This window comes from Halyomorpha halys, unplaced genomic scaffold (genome assembly GCF_000696795.3).
Source record: "Halyomorpha halys isolate HHAL.00 unplaced genomic scaffold, Hhal_1.1 Scaffold251.1, whole genome shotgun sequence".
Classification (NCBI taxonomy): domain Eukaryota; kingdom Metazoa; phylum Arthropoda; class Insecta; order Hemiptera; family Pentatomidae; genus Halyomorpha; species Halyomorpha halys.
Genome location: NW_027106674.1, coordinates 1,125,048 through 1,141,345, shown reverse-complemented (window position 1 = coordinate 1,141,345; position 16,298 = coordinate 1,125,048). Strand labels below are relative to the sequence as shown.

The 16,298-nt window shown below is 34.8% G+C and overlaps 2 protein-coding genes across 3 annotated transcripts in view; one reads left to right on the top strand and one right to left on the bottom strand.

Moving 5' to 3' along the window:
* The window catches only part of AspRS-m (aspartyl-tRNA synthetase, mitochondrial), a 37,201-nt gene extending 27,921 nt beyond the window's left edge, over positions 1–9,280 (bottom strand). Inside the window, exons 1-2 of one of the 2 annotated variants that reach the window (XM_014419772.2) lie at positions 9,047–9,280; positions 8,783–8,956 (exon numbers count right to left, since the gene is read on the bottom strand). In XM_014419772.2, the coding sequence (XP_014275258.1) occupies positions 8,783–8,956; positions 9,047–9,151 (279 nt within the window). In that variant the 5' untranslated portion in view covers positions 9,152–9,280. The remainder of the gene's footprint in view (positions 1–8,782; positions 8,957–9,046) is intronic. The other variant, XM_014419771.3, reaches the window with a different exon arrangement.
* Positions 9,281–12,204: 2,924 nt separating this feature from the next.
* Positions 12,205–16,298, top strand: part of Hel25E (ATP-dependent RNA helicase 25E) — a 14,269-nt gene continuing 10,175 nt past the window's right edge. Inside the window, exons 1-5 of the mRNA XM_014419791.3 lie at positions 12,205–12,536; positions 12,990–13,207; positions 13,292–13,512; positions 14,610–14,793; positions 16,032–16,150. Of these exons, the coding sequence (XP_014275277.1) occupies positions 13,003–13,207; positions 13,292–13,512; positions 14,610–14,793; positions 16,032–16,150 (729 nt within the window). The 5' untranslated portion in view covers positions 12,205–12,536; positions 12,990–13,002. The remainder of the gene's footprint in view (positions 12,537–12,989; positions 13,208–13,291; positions 13,513–14,609; positions 14,794–16,031; positions 16,151–16,298) is intronic.

Genomic DNA, 16,298 nt, shown 5'->3' with positions numbered 1-16,298 from the left:
TGTGGGCGGTAGAACATTTTCGCCCCTATGTTTTCGAGAGGAAAATCCGGGTACATACAGATCACAGACCGCTTCAATGGGTTGGGAAGCTAAAAGAGTCCTCAGCTAGGGTCACCAGATAGAAGGAACTGCTCAACCAGTACAACACCGTAATCCAGTACAAACCAGGAAAAGAAAATGTAGTCGCTGACTGGTTATCCCGCGCGATCACCGTAAATACAATAGACGAGGAGCAACCACAGACGTCAGGAGAGGCGAGACAGATTTTGCGAGAATGGACGCCAGGAGAAGAAGAAACGCAAAGCACGACGGGTAACGACCATGAGCCATCATCCGAGAACGAAAGCTCCACTGAGGGAAGACCAACGGAGATGGAAGAGCTAGAGGAGGCGGTGAACGATAAATCACCAAATTATCTTCCAAATAATTTGGAAGACAAGAACTTCCGGATCCATGAAGATAGACTTCGCTAAACATGAGAAGACCTCGATCACCACTATTTGGTCGGCACCGGGTGTCAGGAATGATGAGATCTGCCGAGCGCTGAAAGATCCATCCAAACCGGGGCGAACATACCATCTATACGTCGGGAATGGAGTGATTTGGGAGAAGAAAAAACGCCTCTGGAGATTGGAGGAAATCGGAATGGATCGAAACTTCGTTCGTTGCCTAATAATGGTGGAAACCGTTCAGGACAGAGATCAACAGAGGGAGGTCACCTTGGCATACCACCAGGGGAAGACCAATCACCGAGGCTTGAATGAGACCTACCAAGATCTGCGACGGAAATATTTCTGGTGGAATATGCGGAAAACGATTCAGGAGATAATCGGAAACTGTGAAGCGTGCCTCAGCACCAAATACGACCGACACCCACCTAAGGCGACACAAGAGGAGACACCGACGGCGAACACACCGTTAGTAGAATTACAAATAGACACTTTCACCTGGAGAGGCTATAAGTGGGTTACGGTGATTGACCTCTTTAGCAAAGTGGCCATGGCACACCAGATTCGAGAAAGATCGCCCGAGGCGGTATTGGGAGCGCTGCGTTTATGGTTCCAGTTCTATGGAGTACGGGATGGCACTGAGAAAAACGTGGGACAAGGTGAGAGAGAGAATCGAAAAGGAAAAAGCCAAACGCGTGGCGCGACATTGTGGGGAAAATTGGTATAGGGACAGTGGTTTACCGTAGAGTGGGGTCTAACAGGGGTAAGGAGCCGCAAAGGTACGAGGGGCCTTTCAGGGTGATTATAATTAGAGAGCATAATATAGTAGTAATACCGTATTAGTACCGTAGTACAATAGAGTATTAAAGAACCAAAAAAACGAAGGACGGTCCACATAGAACAACTCAAGTTCCCCATAATGAATAATCAATAGGATCTGGAGTTTTCTCATCTATGTAAAAGTTTTTTTTTGCATGCAAAAGTTTTATCGTTAGTGTTTCTAAGTTGTATGGTGAGAAGAACGGAGTGACAAGTTTTATTAGTTTTTAAATAGTTCAAGTGTTAATTTTAGTTGATGAAAAGTGTATTTTTTTAGTTTTCATTTTTGTGTATAGGTTAGTTTGTCTTTAGTTTTTTTTGTGTGTTTTGTATTGGTAATATATATTATCAAATTGTAATGAAATAAATAAAAGATGTACAGTAAATTTCTGTTTCATAATTTTGACACAGGGCAGGTGCCCTTTCACGATCAATAATCTTATGATTGACCAGCGTAAATCATATTCAATTTATTATTCTGATTAAGATCAGAGGAGGAATATTGTGATAAAAATCTGAATTTACAAGTTCGAGTGCTGCCGCACGATATGCAACAATAAACATGGCAAAATGTCACGATTACTTCAATTCAGTTTTGCACCAACTGCGACTGTCACATTAACCTACATCTACCATGGCGACTTGTCAGATGAAAGTCTTCTTGATAATATTGTCAAAATAATTTTCCGTTCTATCTGATTTATTTTTTTTTTTTTAAATAAAAGTTCTCTATAATACATTTAAATACCATTAAGTACCATACTCCTTTGTTTTTATTTCATTTAATTATTCGATATTTGTCAATCCTGTCATTTTTTTTAACATTAAAAACAAATTTTTCACATTTAATTTTTGTTCATAATAAATATTTAGCAATAACTAAGTACTCTCTCATTTGAAAGGTTACGGAGTCTTCAATAAGGTAATTTCAAAAGAAAAAAGAAATAATTGGACAACATTATGGACATTAACCAATCACCATCATAAGACTAAGGATGATAACCTTATTAAATCATTAATTATAGTTGGTATTTTAAATAATATTTTTATTAATTGATTAATGAAGCTTCGAAACAGAAGAAGGTAATAATATGGTATAAGCTTATTGCATGGGACAGGATTGACAACGCCATTTTTCTACAGGAGTCAAGGATATCTATTATTTCAAATGCAAACAATAATTAATAATTTCATAAAGGTTATCATTTTTCGAGAATCGGACGATTAGTTTTATAATGGTGATTTAATTTGAAAATGGACGGTAAATATCCGAAATTAGTAAATGCGTATGAAATCTGAATTTTTATTTTCTGAAATCTCTTAAAACATTAAACGTTGCATCACTTTGCTGGTTTCTATTTTGTTTTATTCTCTGAAAACACGAAAAATGTAATTATGCTTAATTACTGAAAAGTCATTCGAATAGTTTCTTTCTAAAAATTAAATACCGTTGTGTACGATGTTTTATACAGCAATAGGGGTCTAAGTCTAATCCATCTAGGAACTAATTTGAGAGATGAGATGCTAATATCAGAAGGCCTCAGACAATACGCATTCATTGCACATTACATACCAGGGTCTTTCAGGCTGATGTGTTTGCAATCAATGTCTATCCCCAGAACCTAAGAAGAGGGTAGGAGGGATAATCTCATCACGATCTTGGCTGACTATGAGGCGGGCATTTTTGTACTTGGTAATTATATAAGCCGCTCCAAACTGGTGGAAGAGTGTAAGACTTATCTGAACTCTCCTTCTTTTGCCAACAAGATGTGTGTTGAAGGGTATTAAAGGCAATGAGATAACGGATTGACATGTCAGAAAGGGATCTGAGCATGCTCCCTTTACAACCAATCCCATATGCGGTGTTAGTCCTAGCCATGCAAAGAGACGCATTAAAGCAATTGCTGAGGGCAAGGCTGAGTTATTCTTGAGGAACACCAGAAGGCAGAAACAGAAAAGATGTTCCTCATGTTCAAAGGCTCCTGCACAAAAAGAAGTAATACACTTCTTGAGATGGACAAGAGGACAGTCGTGTACCAGCAGCCAAAGAGGTTGGTGAGCTGTGTTTTTCCTTTTCCTTTGATGTGCGTTCTTGTTTACTCAGCTTGAGTCGGTGCCCTCTGAACTTCGGTATTTCTTATCAGACCCGACACGACGAAGATTATCGACATAGCTTGGTGCTCTTTCCAATAAGCGTTTATTACGGGTTATTTATTTTATTTATTTGGTTATAGTAGGGTTAGTTATAACAATTTGAGTTTTAAGCCCGCGAGTTTGGACCAGTGTGAAATTTTGTGATTAATGAGTGAAAAAGAACACTGTGAAAATCAGTGACCAAATGGTTGAGGTTAGGCCTATTATCGAAGAGATGGAGGCGAGAGAAACTGAAGAAGGAACATCTTTAAAGCTATTAAGGTCTAATGTCAAATGTGCTAGGAAAGGTTCTCAAGTAGATATTTCTGCAGTATCTGAAGGGGCTGGATGTAATTCTGAACTCCAGAAAGCGAAATTAATCCAGGAAAAATTGCAAGTTTATGTTAAAAATACTGACAGGAACGTTAGTACAAAGGTTCAGAACTACATAAACAGTAAGTTTCTACCATTGTCCAAAGAGCTGTAAAAGAGACGCTCTCTTCTCCGACTCTCCATGCAATGATTACCCAGATTATTGTTGAGCAGTCTATGACAAAACTCATGGAACGATTCTCAACACAACCAGCGACTTGTAGCTGTAGAACAACCGAGCGAAATAAAAGAACCAGCGGCTGAAGACCCGAGTGATATTTTATTTGATCCTACGCCTTTCACTTAGGTCAAAAGGAAAATAAATAAGAAGAAAGCTAAACAATCAGCTTCAGCTGACGGAATAAAACCAATAACTGAGCAAGCTCAATCCGAGCAGGTTCCGCTGAACGATTTTGCGGCGCATACAAAACCCAAGACCATGGCAGAGATTGTTAAACCTTTAAGACTACCCAGAATCCGAAGCCAACTTACGTCACTATCAGTGGGGCCAGTAAAACCGCAGTTGATATAAAAAATGGATTACCGTCCATAACAGAAATGGGCGTGAAAGCAGCAATCATCCGTACGACCAAGTCGGGTTCTGCTCTCTTGGATGACAGTTCTCAACCTATCAAAGGTATTAGGTGGCAAGAACTTCGCGACAGAGGAGGAAGCTGTGGTTTGTATATGGTGTGCAGCAAGTAGCCATGTACTAAAGGAATGTCCAAAGAAAAAGGCCCAGGCTGCCCCGAACTGTATTAACTGTGTGCGAGCAAATGCACCCTTGAATCAAAGGAAGGAAAAATCGGGTAGCCGAGAGTGTCAAGTGCACTTTAAGTGGGCCCAATAAGTGGCGAAATCGACTTTCTATGAATAAAATCACCATCTTCCAGCTCAACATGGGCCGTCGGCATCCTGTGATGAATGAGCTGAAAGATCTCGCACAACGCTATGATGCCCTGGCGGTCCAGGAACCGACCTGCCGTGGGAATTCGGTCGCGGGGTTTGGCCTCACGTCAAGAATTATAGCCCTGGGCTGAAAAGAGAGGAGGCACAGGGCTGCTATTATAGTTAACAACTCCAATCTTGACGTGATGGATCTGAGATAGTACACCATGGCGGATTGTGCGGCATGCTACATCAGGTGGGGTAGCGTCGTTTTTACTCTAGTATCTCAATACATACCTGAAGGAAACGTGATAGAAGAAAGCATCTCCGCCATGGAAGCGATCACCGCTAGCAATAGAAAGATGATCATCTGCTCGGATACCAACTCTTGGAACACGGTCTGGGGATCCAATTGAACTGATAGAAGGGGTGCTAAGCTCGGGGAGTTTATTGTGAGAAGCCAGCTTGTCGTTATAAACAATCCCTCCAATGGTCCAACTTTTTTTAGACCAATGGGAGAAAGCTGAATAGATATGACTCTGGCCTCGTCGACGTTGGTAAGATACATTGTCGATTGGACCCTGAGATCTGAGACGAAAATGAAGAAGAAGATAAAGAGGATATTGAGCCACCAGATCAAGAAGATGTTGTAGATGCTATTCAGAAAATGAAGAACCATAAGGCACCAGGCGAGGGTGGATTGCTGGCAGAATTGTTTAAATATGGTGGAGAGGAACTGCACACGACACTTCATGACTTGATCCTCGAGATATGGGTTCAAGAGAAGATGCCTCAGCAATGGAGCAGTGCTTTGTAATGCCCTCTTCATAAAAAAGGAGAACAATTGGAATGTTCTAATTACAGAGGGATATCGTTGCTCCCCTGTGTTTACAAAGTATTCTCCAATATCCTCTTCCAAAGATCCCGCATACAGAACAACAAATCGGGTAGTACCAGACTGGCTTCAGGAGAGAGAAATCTACGGTGGACTAAATTCATAACCTCAGACTAATCATGGAAAGGGCCCATGAACATCAGAGCCCTACCCACCACTTGTTCCTGGATTTCAGGAACGCATATGACAGTATCAAGCACCCTATGTTATACGAGACACTCACAGATATGAAGGTTCCTTCAAAGCTTATACACCTTATAAAAATGACTATGAGAGATGTTAGGTGCAGGGTCCGCATACAGTCTTAACACTCTTCTGAATTTGACTCAAATAAAGGACTAAGGCAAGGAGATGCTCTAGCATGCCTCCTGTTTAATTTGATCCTGGAAAAAGTAGTGAGAGAATCAGATATCCAGAATAATGGCACCATATTCAACAGATTGGTCCAACTGCTAGGTTATGCGGATGATCTTGATGTAGTGGTGTGATCTTTTACTGCGCTTACCGAGTCTTTCTTGAACCTGCAGAGACCTGCCGCACGCATGGGTCTGGCTATTAATGAAAACAAAACGAAATATATGTACACCGGAGGAGCCAGATCCCAGGAGAGACAGGTTGTCGTAGGAAGCTGTATCTTTGAGTGGAGGAGTTTCTTTACCTTGGATCTCAGGTCACAGCAACAAATGTTTCCACTGAAATAAAGCGAAGGATCACAGCGGCTAACCGATGCTATTTTGGTCTGTTAAAACAAACTCTAATTAGGCCTGTCCTAACATATGCCTCCCAGACATGGACCCATCCACACAGGATAGAAATTATCTATTGGTCTTCTAGAGGAAGATCCTTCGAAGAATCTATGAGCCGGTAAGGGATGAGGAAGGCTGGGGAAGAAGAAGAAATAAGGAACTCTATGAGCTGCTCCAGGATATAGATATTATGACCTTTGTTAGGCTGGGACGCCTTGGGTGGACAGGACATGTTGCACGGATGAGTCCCAGCGAAATGCCTAAAAGAGTCATGGAAGAAGAAATCCATTGTCCAAAATGAGTCGGACAGCACAAGCTCCGGTGGATGGATGGAGTGGTACAAGATGCACGAGACCTGCTTGGAGTATGAAATTGGAAGGCAGCAGCCCAAAACCGAGCAGAATGGCAGAGGCTCATAGAAGAGGCCAGGACCCAACGCAGGGTTATAGGACCTACTGATAGATAGATATATATTACAGTCCTAATCCTTAAGATAAGAATCCTGGACTTGAATGTGATGGAAGAATAATATCACGAAAGAATAATATGTTTAATAGTGTATTAAATATATTAAATTCAATTCTCCAATTATATCTGGAAATATAAAAAACATATTTGCTAAAAAACTCACAACATTAGTATTTTTTCCATCGGATGAAATGGAATTTAGTAGAGGTTGATGGTTTTCGATCTATCTTAATTAAGAAACAGTAAATGAAATCATTTAGGAGCAACTCCTAGTAGTTTTAATAGGGTTCAATCAAATGAGGACCCACTCAGAAGAAATAACAGTGAAAAGTTTTGGAGGAATCCAGAAAATTTGAATATTTAAGTTTTTTCAAGGGGCTAATTACGAATTTCATCTTTGTGACCTCAATTATTTTCTAGAAGTATAAAAAAAAAGAAAATTAATATATTTTTTTTTCTTTTTTAATAGCACCATTTATTGATTCATTAATCCCTGTATAATACCTGATCAAACAAGATGTAATGATTTTTTTGTTCGGGTCCTTTTTTTTTAATTGTTTTTTTCCAATGCCAAAGGAGGCATTTCTGCCATTTTGTGAATTTCGTTTTGAATTGTGTGCAAGTACAATTATAAAAGAGAATCTAGTCTAGCCAAATAGAGGTCTCAGCAGAAAAAATTTGAGATTACTAAGTTGAAATTAATAATCAATTAGAAATAAAATAAAAAATAATAACACATGTCTGATTTTTAAGTCTTCTTTTCCTAATAAATAACCTTAGCTTCTTCTTAGTTCTGAACAATATGACAACATAAAGGTGAGAAATGACAAATCGAAAAGATGTCTCACTATCGGAAAAGAAGATTCCTTAACAGCAGTAATTCATAAGAGAAAAAGTTAAACATAGTTTGTGACCAGCTAATAGAAGAAAGACTATGAGGAGAATGTATTTACAAAGGCAAAACAGAAATCATCCAAAGATCTAATAAACTAATGGTTTTCCATGAATCAATTGTACAAGAAGAATATTCTTGCTAAAACCATTATCTCTGACAAAAATAAAATTCAATTCAAGAAGAAACAGGTGCTGTATGGTTTTACAATCCATTAATTCTAAATCACTTACAGTAGTTTGGAGAATAAGCTATGTAAAAATATGGGACAGATAAGTAAGTAGATATACAGAATTAATGTAAGAGTACTTTAGAAGTGGGTAAATGAGGAGCTAAAGATCAAGATTAATTTTGTCAATTTTCTGACAAAATTTAAGTTGCACCAGCATGGTTAATTATTTCATACAAGAAACCTAAATCTGAAAATAAGCTAAGCAAAAATATGGGACAAATAAGTAATTAGATAAACAGCATTAATGACCACTGAACAAGTTGGCAAATGAGGATCTAAAGATCAAAATTAATGTAAATTTTCTAGGAAAATTCAATTTGCAACAGCATGGTGAATTATTTTATGCAAGAAATCTGAATTTGAGATTTTTAGATCATAGACCTAATAGCAATTATGCATGGAATTTTGAAGTTTGATGTTCACAGTGAAATTAATTTAATTCATTGGATATGAGTATATTTTAGGATAAAAATAAATTTTCCTTTATATTTTCTTCTCAATAAGAATTCATCTAAAAAATAACAAAGCTATCAATAGTCAATACAACAGAATCAAGTTTTTGCTGTGGATTTCACCAAATAACTATAAAATTGGCAATCTGATTTTATTTAACCAATTAATAATAACTGGCTATAAAATGTTGACATATTACTATTTTCAAACCTAAGATTTCATGCAGCTTGTTCTTTTCTGCATAGTTTATCAGGTTATAAGTTAAAAATAAGATAGCTATGTAAACAAGTATCTTAGTAAAGTAACGTAAAATTTAAAACTAGAATGTAGTCAAGAAATGTACATTTAAAACTCCATAAGAAACTTAGTTATAAGTAAAATTTACATAATTGGTTAAGTTATTGTATAACAAGAAGTTAAAAGTGACCATCTTACATTTTCAGGAACAATTACTTGTGTGGACCCATAACCATCTCTTAAAACTGCAAAACGGTCTAGTCTTTGAAATTCAAGCCAGCCACACAATGTAACATTCTGTCCAACATGAGAAGAGTTCAATTCACCACATGTATGAGTTCTCTGATAATTACTCTTCACTACTGGTTCTATCTAGGAATGAATTAATTCTTCAATCGAAATATAGAAATTAATAATAAAATTCAGTTCAGGATTTTTTTAAGGTACAGTTATTAAGTTTACCAATACACTAATTTCGGATGAAAATAATCTACTGTTTAAACTAAATGGATTCCTATATTTATGATTTAATAGATTACTGTAAAATCTAAATAAAATACTTTTCATCTTTGAAAGTATTTATTTTTTTTAGATACAGAGAATCACAACATTAATTGAAAAATACAAAGATATCATTCTAAGTATATGAAACAGCTAAAGGCGACTCTCAAATTCTTTTTGACATCTAAGGAACCTAAGGAAAGGCTACAATATTACGCTCAGTACAAAGAACTACAACACATAAGACATTACCACACATTGTTTGAAGAGTAGGGAACACCTTCTATGTGCTAATTATTATAATTAAAAGTGAAGCTATCCGATAATAAAGGAGTTGTCAAAGATTGTCATTACATCATGAAGTTAAAATTTATCTAAATTGTCTTTCTCTAAGTCCTTCAGAATGAAATTTAGGGAACTGAGATGGTAATTTTATTTTTAAAAATTAATAACGGTGTACTTACATTTATTTAATGTAGTTATTTACCACATTATTTAAAAGTTTATACATAAACTATTCCCGGTTCAACTAGGATTAACCTCTTAGTTTTCCATCTCTTGTCCAACAATGAACTTTTACAGAACTGTTCTTCTTGTTATCCGTCAAAAACACACCTTAGGAATGAGATTATGTACGGAAGAAAGATGAACAAACATGTCACTCATACTGGCATTAGGACATTTTTATTTTTCACAGACACATTATTGTGATTCCAAAAAAAGCTTTATTTTCATGGCTAAAATTTCAAAATCATCAAATTAAATTTTTGATTACGGTCTATACATGCGAAACACTCATGATGTCTATTGCAAAAAGACTGGACTGATTAGAAAAAAAGTTTTCACATCAAATGAACGTACCGGTCAAGACAACAAACCATACGCGAGAAAGAAAATTAAACGGTTTTAATGAAGACTTAAGGGAGTAAGATTAAGAACTGTTCAAAATTTGACATTCAGGTACTAATGTTTTTTCGTTTATTAAGTTCATTAAAGTTCCTAAGGATAAAGAGTAAAAAAAAAATACTAGATAAATAATGATTGGAATCCGATAATAATGAAAAGAATAGGAGGGCGATGAGGTTGAGTTTCACAACCAAATAACTGTTCCTAGTAGAACAGCTGGTAGTAGTACAAGTTTTGATGTCGAATCAAATGGATATATCTAGTCCAAAGGCTATCAGCCAGACGGATCTACAGTTTTATATGACTTTCGAAGCTTTACTTTAAATATTTAGAAAATAAAGCTCTAAGATCTCGATTTAGAATAAAAAAAACAATTCACGTTTTAGACACCGAGGAACACATTTAAATCTGATTGTGATGGAATTTTCAGTGGTTGTGTGGTTGTATACCTACTCGGTGCTATTTCAGTGTCATCAGATTCCATTAACTAATGTCTCTTAAGCATGCGATAACGGATTTTTCTATATAAAAGGGCCTCTACATGTTGGCTAAGCCGAACTCAGATATGCCGAAGCTTGTGGATGGGTTTGTCTTAAATGGTGAACCGTAGGTCTTGGAATGTAGACAATTGCGTGTCTGGTAGATACATATTAAAAAAAGAAAATTTCCAGAAAAGTTATTGTTAGAAAAGAAAATTAGGGTTTAAAAGAAGAATATAAATAGTGAGGAAGCTATATTCTGGATTTGGTTTTCAAAGTTGAGGTACTCGTTTGTCATAACTTCGTTTTGGTAATAAGAGCTGAGTTCTGCCGAGTCCGTCAAAATTTCGGGGATTATTCCTTTCTCGTGGGGTAAAAGAAATAAGGATACTGTATTTAAAAAAATAATTACCTCAAAACAAATCTAGTGAAAATTGTTTATTATATTCCTGAATAGAGTGTAATCATTCCCATATTGATAATGTCAATATTGTAAAAATTGTGGTCGATTATAGGTGCACAATCTAAACAAATTACAATATTTTACTGACCCATGTTAGTTAGGTACAAATTAATAAATGGTTGTATAAAGTAAGGACTTCTTCATAGGGAATGTTAGAGAGGTGGTTTCACTCCCTGCAAAATTTTGTAAAAAAAAAAAAAAGATGGGAAATTTTAAATTTTAGAGCGTACTTCTAACAGCGGAAATTGTGTTGAAACAATTTACTTAAGAGATTTTAATGCACAAAAGTTTATTAACACTATTTTGACAACTTATGTAGAGGAGCAGGTTTTTGGAAATCCAGTGGATGTCTTTATTTTAAAGAAACAGGACATACCGAAGTGTGTCACATGAGGCGGTGCAGGTCTTGGTGGGACAGGTATCACTCAACCTTCTGCTGCAGGGAGATATAATGAAGAATAAATTCAAGAAAGATATCACTCGACCTTCTCCTGCTGGAAGACATGATGAGAAATAAGTTCAAGAAAGGTGCCACTCGACCTCCTCTTGCAGGAAGACATGATGAACAATAATTTCAAGAAAGAGAGCTTGGCAGACGTGCCTGTAAATATTCGAGCGAAGATTAACGAAGTCAATTATGTGATTGGCGTGGTCTCAAACAAATGGAAACTCATCATCTGAGAGGATACAACAAAAGGGTGGAACAAGCGCTGGGTGATAGACCCAAAAGGTGCTTCCTTGACTTGAAGAAGTACTTCCCTTTCGTTAAATTGAGATTAGAAGCGAAGTGGGTCTTCCCGGACTACTGGCTCTCACAATTCCTCACGAAGCTTAGTAGCTTTCGAGCCAATATTCATGGCCGTGAAATGGTTAAGATCTCTTATGCCCTAGTGGTACCTGGAGACTGCTAAGCGCACCATCCTGGACTAGGGGCATTACAGGGCAAATTATTAAGGAGAACCTGTTTCTAGGCCCTCTAAGAAGATGCTTTCCCTCAGCTACTAAACGAGCAAAACAAGCTGTATTACCAAGAGTTTGTATATGTGTGGTAAGTTGCCTTCGCACCTCTAGGTATAACTCGAGAGGAAATTATCAAGTGGATAAGTATAATGGCAAAAAAAAAAAAAAAAAAATGATGCACATCACATATACTTAGTTGATGATAAGCTCACATCTGTATTTTCAAAATATTAATCATTTCTGATAATTCATGTTATAACTAGAACTAAATTTATTGTAAAAGAACCCATATAATTAACTTATTTGAATTAGTGTACACATACGTGTCTAAACGAAACACTACTAGAAGGCTAAGTAATTTTAAAAAGACGTTCACTGCTGAATTGAAGATGGAAATCGATTCTTAATTACAACCCATTTTTAAACATAATTTTTTTGGAAGTATTTTGGATTTAAATAATTTTATTTACTCCTAACTTTAATAAACTTAATAATTTCAGTTTGGTTTGCGTTTCCTAGCTACATTACATTCGTGTATAATGTACTTGGTTCTTCACAAGCTGTTGTACTAAGCTTCCATATTAGTTTCTCGTGGCGAAGCGTTGCTTTGAAGAATCGTCTGTTTTCCCGTCATTGGCTTTGGGTAAGTGATGTTTTTTAATGTGTTAATTATGTCCAGTGATTTTATATCGGCATAGAATTTGATATTATTAACGTGCTGTTTTCTTACTTTTTGTTTTTTCTCGGTTTTCGAATTGCCGGCATGAGTGATTATTTGTATAAGGAATGAATGGATGTTTGAGGTTTTTCTGCTTCACAAGTTCATGTTAGTCTAATTTAATGATCAAAAATAAATTTAAGTTATAGTTAGCACCATAGTGTTTTACGTTAGTGCAGTTTTGGAAAAAAGTAATGAAGGTTTATTTTTTTAATAAATGTTTTCATGAATGTTATTGTGGTTGGTATAGCTTTATGCAATACCTTTCTATTAAGATTGTAAAAAATGGTATACTAATGTTCCTATGTTTTTGATTAGCTTATTTTCATTGTGATGACACTTCATCTAATTATGCTATCACTTTATATTGTTTTTCAGCTAATTTTAAAGCATGGCTGATAATGATGATTTGTTGGATTATGAAGATGAAGAACAGACAGAACAACCTATTGTTGAAGGTTCAGGAGATACTGCTCCCCGCAAAGATGTGAAGGGAGCTTATGTATCAATTCATAGTTCAGGTTTTAGAGATTTTCTTTTAAAGCCTGAAATTTTAAGAGCAATAGTTGATTGTGGTTTTGAGCATCCTTCTGAAGGTTGGTTATATTTCATAGTGATGATCTGTTATGTGATAATAAGTTCTTCTTGATGTTGGAATTTGTTTCCATATTATGTTATAGTTCAACATGAGTGCATACCTCAAGCAGTTCTTGGTATGGATATACTTTGCCAAGCTAAATCTGGAATGGGTAAAACTGCTGTGTTTGTATTAGCCACCCTTCAACAAATGGAGTTGACTGAAAATCAAGTGACAGTTTTGGTCATGTGCCATACCAGAGAATTGGCATTTCAAATTAGCAAAGAATATGAACGTTTTTCAAAATATATGCCAAACATTAAGGTGAGTGCGATACATTTACAAGGTTGTTTTGATGAACATAATGTGATGCTTTAGTTATTTTTATTTTTGTTCCCTAATGCAGGCCATTTACAATAGCCAACACTGTCTATTTCAATTTTTTTTTTTAATTTTAAATTAATCTGGTCTCTAATTATAAGAAATTAATAATTTAGCATGGGCTCTTAACTGCTACAAAACTTATTTCTGATAAACTACTATTGGCTATTTATATTCTTTCTCAAATGTTTTAAAAATCTTATATTGTATTATTATTTCAATTGAATTCAGCATTAGTTAATTTTTGTAATATTTGCAAAACTAGTGGAGAATGTTCATAATCGATGAAATTTACCCTGTATTAAACTAATTGTGAGATGATCGAGATGTCTTGTGTGTTAGACATATTTCTATTTAACGCTTTATTGTAAATATCTCTATAAATTTGGGTATTTTTCAGTAGAAGCCGCATATATTGTTCGGTGGAACATTTTTGTGAACACTCGAAAGATAAAAGATTTCTTTCCTTTACTACCTGTAGAATTCTTATTGTGAAGTTTAAATAACTAGAATTTAACTATATAGAAAAAAAGAAGTTTAAAATAGAAGCTTGCCAGTTTAAGTGTTGAAACCTTTAAAATTGATCTTTGAAAGTTAGTTTAATCCAGTTTGTTTGAGTCTATTATCTATTAAAGTATTTAATTTAACTGTTAAGAAATGTGTTTTCCTGTTTTAGAATAATTGTGTAATTAGATAACATCAGGGCCCTGTTTCATAATAAAGTACAAACTAATATTATTAATCTCGTAGTTTGTATTTGGTACAATTTCACTGACATACAATTCTGCAGATAAGCTATTACTTTTAAACTCATATAATATCACTAATAGTCGCCCCTATCATTAAACAAAGTGTATTAGTGGTTGTACTTTATAGTCGATGTATTTATGGATTAATACTATTTGCTTTCATTATGAAACTGGTCCCAGTTTGCTTGTGCTGTTTACCTTTAAGTTAAAAGATAAAAGCTTCATTAGTTCTTAGATTGTTTGCATGATATAATATTATTTGTATTAAACTTTTCTTTATCATTTTGATAGGTCGCTGTGTTTTTTGGTGGTTTACCTATTCAGAAGGATGAAGAAGTTTTAAAAAATAACTGTCCTCACATCGTAGTTGGTACACCAGGACGTATTTTAGCTTTAGTGAAGAATAAAAAACTTAATTTGAAAAACCTGAAACATTTTGTGTTAGATGAGTGTGACAAAATGCTTGAGCAGTTAGGTAAGTCATATCTGTTATTAACCATTAATCCATGTAATGAAAGACTGTAAAAGTATATTCAAGGAACAAAATTTAAGAGGTATATTAACTAGAATTTATATTAGCAAATATTATGAAAACTAGCTTTAATTTGAGTGGTAATAGACATCTGTACATCTCATGGTTCCTGAGATATAGATTTTTCACAACAAATTTATTAATTACTGATTTTTCAGTACATTTTTTTATGGGATGTTGGTTTTTAATAAACTGTATGTTGGAAACTATTGAATATAAACAGCTCTGTTAAGGGCTCCTATATTTTTTATGGAGTGTAAAAAAAAAAAAAAACTGTATCTCAGGAACTATGTAATGTAAACAGATCTGTTTGATTCCAAATTTTTGTAAATTTACTCTACTTTAAGTGATATTCTATCAGGTTTTCTAGTATTGTAGGTAGTTTTCAAATGAAAAATTATTTATTTTATTTTTTTAACATTTTGAAACAGCCACTATTTTTTATTCCCCTTAACTATACTTTACAGACTCATCAATTTTGACTAGTAATTATGCCTAATTTTCTTTAAAGTAATCAAAAATTGGGGTAAAATAACTGACTTTTTTCTCTTCTTGGACCCTTGTACTATTCTTACAACTAGTTGAAATGAACAAAAATCTACAATAATGCATGACATTTTCCTTTTCCTAACTTATGGTTGTTAAAGCTATTGAAGGTCCATTTCCACATGATGGTTTCTTGTTATGGTTATACTATAACAGTGAGATAGTATGACAGTGCTTGTTATAATGCTAACAGTAAACCTAACTTCACTGTTAGCTCAATTTGGTGAATTAAGTTACAAATAATATAAAATTTGGTATTTAGTTTACTGTCTAAATGTGATTTCACAGACAGTGCTACAGTTCACTGTCTAAATGGGATAGTTATCTGTCACACATACTGCACATTTTTATTAATACTGTCAACTATCACACAAACTCTGATATTACAATGACAATGCCATGACAAAATAATTTTTATAGTTTATATGATCAGTTTCCTATCACCTTTAAAATGGGATTTTACTTATTTGATGCTTAGTTTAGTCCTAAAAGGGCCAAATTTACCAATATTTCATAATATGTTCAATTATGTAACTATTAGGTGTAATAAATGCTATTTTTTTTGCTTCCCTATTAATACACATACAATTAATTCATTATTATTTTACTAACTATACAATGGAATTAATTTATAGACATGAGACGTGATGTTCAAGAAATTTTTAGAAATACACCTCATAGTAAGCAAGTTATGATGTTTAGTGCTACTCTCAGTAAGGATATTAGGCCAGTCTGTAAGAAATTTATGCAAGATGTAAGTATAGGGTTTATTTTATCATTTATAACATACCTACATTTATCATTAAATTGTAATTTAAACATAATAGGGGTATTCATGATGTTGTGTTAAATGTTTTACCATGTTAAATGTTATAACTATAAGATTGTGAGCAGCCCTATTT